The 5,803-nt window shown below is 60.4% G+C and overlaps 1 protein-coding gene across 1 annotated transcript in view; it reads right to left on the reverse strand.

The window, feature by feature from the left end:
• Positions 1 to 4,724: 4,724 nt before the first annotated feature.
• The window catches only part of R3HDML (R3H domain containing like), a 7,083-nt gene continuing 6,004 nt past the window's right edge, over positions 4,725 to 5,803 (reverse strand). The window contains exons 4-5 of the mRNA XM_009282195.1: positions 4,970 to 5,085; positions 4,725 to 4,857 (exon numbers count right to left, since the gene is read on the reverse strand). Of these exons, the coding sequence (XP_009280470.1) occupies positions 4,725 to 4,857; positions 4,970 to 5,085 (249 nt within the window). The remainder of the gene's footprint in view (positions 4,858 to 4,969; positions 5,086 to 5,803) is intronic.

Genomic DNA, 5,803 nt, shown 5'->3' on the forward strand with positions numbered 1-5,803 from the left:
CCAGGTGTCCCGCGGCGCCCGGCTCTGCCTGCGCCTGCCTTGGTCACTGACCCTCAGGCTGAAAAATTAGGAGAAAATCAGGATTTTTAAAAAAAAAAAAAAATCAGGAGAAAATTAACAGCGGAAAGATTTACCTGCCTGTGTTTAAGGTCACCAATGTGCTGGGGCTGGCAAGCAGCTGCTCGCATTAGAGCCAGCTGCAAGTGGGCAGAAGAACTTAATTGTAAGTGATTAAAGAGCTTGTTCAGCTCCTTGGGTTGCATCTGTCAGGCAAAGCCTGTTGCTCGCTGCAGAAATGAGGCTGGATTTGCACCCCGGTGCAAAGCAGGACACAAGCACCCTGGATTTGGGGACACCCAGACCCAGCCACCCCGCACTGCCGTGTCTCCCAGGCTGATGGGAACGTCACTTGAGCCTCCCCTTCTGCAAATGAGGCACAAGTCAGTCCCTGCGAGCTCGGTGGGTCAGGAGCAGTCTCCCCACCAGCAGCAGAGAGGGAGGAGCATTGCTTCCTGCACAGCAACTCACTCGGGGCCTCAGCCCGGAGGATGCTCAGCACTCACTTCTGCTGGACCAGCCCACAGAGGTGCCCTCGCCCCAGGATCTGACCCTCTGTACATCTCAGAGGCATCAAGCCTTCGTTTTACCCACTCACAAGCAGCCTTCATCGCGCGGCTCCTTGCACGTTGTCCAAGCAGTGCCAGCTGGGCGCAAAACCACAACCTGCACTGAACCACAGACCAAAAACTTGGCATTTTTCTGAGTCCAGCTTTATGCGAGGCCCCATCCCGATGCTGCCTCCTGCAGCTCAGAGCCACAGGTATGGGAGCTCTTCCAGAGCCCCGGCTCCTGCGGGCCTGGGATGTACAAACGAGCGACCTGGTAAAAACAGGCTAAAACTCAGCATTTCATAACTGCTTGACTGTAGCTCCCTGCTCCAGCTCGGCCCAGCCACGCTATTGCAGATCCTATGCAATTCCTACACGTTTCCATTGCAATGGGCCGTGGACCCACGGAAATGCTGATGAGCCCCCCAAAATTGAATCGGGTCTGGAGAGTACAGAAGTGCTGGGGGCTGGGGCAAGGAGGCACGGGGCCTCGCTGCAGCGTGGATCGCCAGCACAGGGGCAGGTTAGGGCTGGAGGTGGCTGCAGGCCTGGAGCAAGAGAAGCCACCATCCAAAACGGGGCCATGAGCAAAGCGCAAGGAGGTGGCCTGGGAGCCCCACAAGCCCTCCTGGGACCTGGCTGGAGCACACACGGTGGCTGGAGCCTGGGCTGGTGGGACTGTGCATGTTTGTGAGTGGGGGTGGTAAAGGAGAAGGGGAGCAGGACGTGAAAAATACAGTGAGGAGAGGCAAGGTAGAATGATGGAGAGCCAGGGGATGCGATGGAGAGTGGTGGAGAGCCAGGGGAAGTGATGAGGAGCCATGGAGCATGATGGAGAGCCGGAAGAATTGATGGAGAGCCATGAGGAAGTGACGGAGAGCCACAGGGTGTGATGGAGAGCCACAGGGAAGTGACAGAGAACCTTGTAACTGTGAAACCTCATCTGCTGGAACCTCACTGCACACCCTGGCCATGCCCAGGGAACTGGGGTTCCCAGATCACATGGGACCAAACCAGCCCCGGCCCCTCGCCTTGCAGGGATGCTGCAGCACAGGCACATTTGGACCCGTCCTGAGGGTAACAGCAGGCTGATGACAGCCCTGGCGGGGGGACCCATCCCCCCATGTGCATTTGTTGGCAGTTGGCATCTAGCACAGCCAAGGAGAGCAGCGGCACGGGGCTGCCCTGGACTGGAACCCGCTGTGCCACCCAGGGAGCACGGGCACAGGCCTGGTGGGCATCTCCCTGCGGCCGGGGCGGCCAGGGCAGCAGCATACCGCCCCGTGCTCTGCACCGCAGAGACTGGAGGCTGCCGTTTGTCCAGGCACTACACTCCCTGCTGGGAAACCTGCCCAGCATTAACACCAGCCCGGCCCCGGACCTCGGCAAGAGCAGCAGTGCTGGCGGGCGCCCGCTGTGCCTGCTCCTGCAGCCCGGGCGTGCCATGGGCCGCCCACAGCCTTTGCATTGGGGCTGGCTGGGGGCGTGTCTCCTAAGGCAACGTCACCTGTCTAAACTGCTTCCACTTCTGCTGCGAACCCCAGCCCCTCTGCCAGCGGGTCGGGCTGCTCTGCTCCCTCGGGCACGTGCCTTCTTCTTTGAGCCAAGCAGAGTGAAAGAGCGAAAATACATATATATGTATATGTTATATAAAAATTGCCCCTCTGCCAGCGGGTCGGGCTGCTCTGCTCCCTCGGGCACGTGCCTTCTTCTTTGAGCCAAGCAGAGTGAAAGAGCGAAAATACATATATATGTATATGTTATATAAAAATTAATCGGGGGCCCTTTAAAAAGCCGGGCAGCATGATGGGGCCGGGGCGTGGGACCGGGGGCTGCTGCCCGCTCCCAGCCCTGCTTCCCGCGAGCGACGGCGGGGCGGCAGCGCGGGCGATGGAAACGCTGTACTCACCATATGGAGATGGAGCCTCAGCGCTTAGCTGGGTGCTTACATTGACCATGTCTCGCCGGCTACTGCTATGGGGACTTGGGGTGAAAACCAGAGGAAGTAGAGGAATAAAAAGAAATCTAAATAAATAAATAAAAATGTCTTTCACTAAGGAACTAGGTGAAGGCAGGAGGGAGCACGGAGAGGCAGGGCGAGGAAACCCACCTCTCCTGTTATCTTATTGATTCGCTTAATCAGGGCTAATGTGGGTGGAGATGTTAAATAGTAACCAAGCTCTTATGGAAACCAATCTGCAAGGTGCCGTTGCTGTAGCTATAGTAACTGCTGCCAAGCTAGAAACTCAAACACGGCTTTTACTGGACTCTTTTGGGGCTCCCATTTCCACCCGGTCTCAAGGCCAGGGCAGCCGCCGGGCTGGGGTTCACCCCCGGCCACGGGGGGAAACGGGGTGGTCGGATCTGGCTCCGCAGCGCCCCAGGTGCCGCCGGATTTCGTGCCGTCACCCACCCACGGTGGGAAAACCAGGGCTGAGCCCGCCTGGGGGCAAGGAGCTAACCCTGCCTGTGGGCAAGGGGCCACAGGATGAGCCGTGGGGGATGGCACGTGCTGGCGCGGGCAGAGCAGAGCCTCGCTGAGGCACAAGGGGCGAAACGCCCCGGCTGTGGGTCGGGACTTGTTCCCTCGGTGCAAAACCGGAGGGGTCACTTGGGGATGGGGAGCCGCGGGGATGCTGCGGTGGGATGCAGGGTGGTACCCTGAGCACGGGGCTGGGGTGCAGGGTGTTTGCAGCTCCTCCCTGTTTCCCTCTGCTCCCCAAATCAGGGGGACCCACAAGGTGCTGCAGCCACTCACAGACACCTGTGCTCCCTCCGGGACCGCAGCACCCAGGAGGAGCCCTGGGGACCTCATGGTCCAGGGCGTGCAGATGTGGTCCCTGACCTTGGGGTAGAGCCCTGTGCCGCTGGTGGCTCTGTGGCAGGAGCAGCCCCGGCTCCTGGGGGGCTGCGCTGAGGCAAGCAGGGCCACGTGCAAGAGGTGTTGCTGAGATGACATCAAATATATGGGGGATCCAGAGCTGGAGCTGAAAAAGTGATTGGCCAGCAGCGCAGGGCCTCCCATACGTCTCGGGAAGGGGCCGGGCTGGAGGAGGCACCGAGGGGTTCCTGCCAGTCCCGGGACCCCCCAGCACCTGGGCTATTGAAACCCTGCAGCCCTGAGAGGTCAAAATTAGGGACATCTGCTCCTCTGGATGGGAGAGCACATCCCAAGAGAGCGTGCAGCAGGGCGGGTGCGAGTGGGCAGGGGGCTGCCGGGATGCAGGGGGCTGCGGCGCAGGAATCGCAGCTGGGGGCTCAGACCCAAAGCCTGGGAATTTGGGTACCCCTGAGTTTGCCGAGTGCTGAGAGGTCCTAGAGAGGGAGGGGATGTGGATAACGAGGTGCTCAGCGGCACTGGGGGTGAGGCAGGGCAGTGGAGCGGCGTGGGGCTGCCTGGGTGGGACAGGGAGCTCATGGCCCTCCGGCGTCGTCGCCCGGTGTCCCAGCAGTGCTGGTTTCTCCCACACGATGGAGCAAAGCGCCTGGGCATCTCCTGTGGCCGTGGCCCGTGGCCCTGCTGAGGGCTTCTGCACCCCTGCACTGTTTACCCCAAAAACCAGAGCAAAGGCACTGGGTCGGTGTTACCCCGAGGCTCCAGGCTGCAAGTGAGGGAGAACCAACACGAGCATGGGGGTCTCCAGGCTGCTTTATTGGGGGACTCGGAGCCAGGAGCCCTGTGGCCAGAGGGGCTGCTGCGGAGCGGGGGCGCGCTCAGAGCTCCCCACTTTTCCTCCAGCCACTCGCCACGAGGGGAATGTCTTGGTATTCGCTTACACCAGCCCCTGCCTTAGCACAGGCGGGGGGCAGTGGGGAAAGCCCCCCGAGCCCGCAGAGCAGGGACCCTGCCAGCCAGCCCCGCTCCTTCCGTGCATCCCCGAACTGTCCCTATTTCGGGTAACAGGGATCTGAACCATCCCTATTTCCGCAAAAGTGGAAAGCAGCCGGACAACACGAGCGCTGCTGGAGAGGTGTGTTGAAAAAGCAGTTTCCTACACAGCACTAGGGATGAAGCAGGTTGGACAGCCGGGCTGCTGCGGGGGGGGGTCAGTTTTATAAATAATTCTGGTTCACCCCGTTCCCCTTCCCGGGGCGCTTCCTCGCAGGGCTGCAGCCCTAGAACCAGCTGACTTGGTTGGATTTGAGTCCGGTGAAGCACATGTTGTTGAAGCAGCCCCCGCCGTAGGTGGGGGGGCAGGCTGAGCACGGCCGTCCCACCTTGTACGGTGCTTCTCCCAGCCAGTTGCCCCTAAAAAGAGAAGAGGCCATCACCTCTGAGCACCATTGCCTCGCCACCGAGACCAGAGCAGCTGGCGAGGAGGAAGGATGAGGTGGGAGGGGGCTTCCCTCCCCTCACTTACTTGACGGCGTAGTTGCAGACAAGGAGGACGGCGTGCCGCCACGTGCTGCCCCACACCCGCACGTTGGCACAGGCGCTGAGGGCGCAGCCCAGGCGGCTGGAGGATGCCCACACCATCTGTGCCGGGACAGAGAACAGGCGCTGTTGGCGACCGCCCTTGCAGGCGTCCCACAGCCGGTCACCCCGGCACCCCAGCACAGGGCTCCGTCCCACCAGGGAATCACATCCCGCCTGCCCGAATTTCTCGGGCTGGATGCTGTGCCCATCACGGGCAGTGCTTTGTCACCAGAGGGTGATTTTTTGCTGTCCCTCTTCTGCCTGCAGCCCGTGCTGGCCTGCGAGGGGCTGCCGTGCCAGGCTCGCTTAAATGAACAGCAGAGTCTGGGTCATTCTCTGATTTACCCAAATTAGTCCCCAAACCTCACCCTGAATCATCGCCAGCAGCTTACCGTGCACACAGGGAGGTGAAACAGAGCCAGAAGCTCCTCCTAAAGCCTCTCCAGGCTGAATTTCTTCCTTAAAATGTATCTTGCCCATTTGCAACCCGGAGCATCCCTGAGCATCCCCGCAGACGAGCCACACGGGGATGCAGATGCTCAGGTAAAGATCGGAGCCGTGCAGAGGAGGTAATTAGGGGTTGGCACAGCTTTGCAACCCGGCAGGGAAGCAGAGGGAGGTTTTCCACCTTGTCCTGGCCAGGCTGCCAGTGGATGTGCCAGGGGACAAAGGGGCTGCATTCCCGGGGAGCCGGACACGGCTGGGCGCTATAAAGCTGCCCCATCACAGAGGAGAGGATTCATGCTTGGCAAAAGCACAAAGGGGCTTTTTTTTTTTT

This window comes from Aptenodytes forsteri, unplaced genomic scaffold (genome assembly GCF_000699145.1).
Source record: "Aptenodytes forsteri isolate BGI_AS27 unplaced genomic scaffold, ASM69914v1 Scaffold149, whole genome shotgun sequence".
Lineage (NCBI taxonomy): Eukaryota > Metazoa > Chordata > Aves > Sphenisciformes > Spheniscidae > Aptenodytes > Aptenodytes forsteri.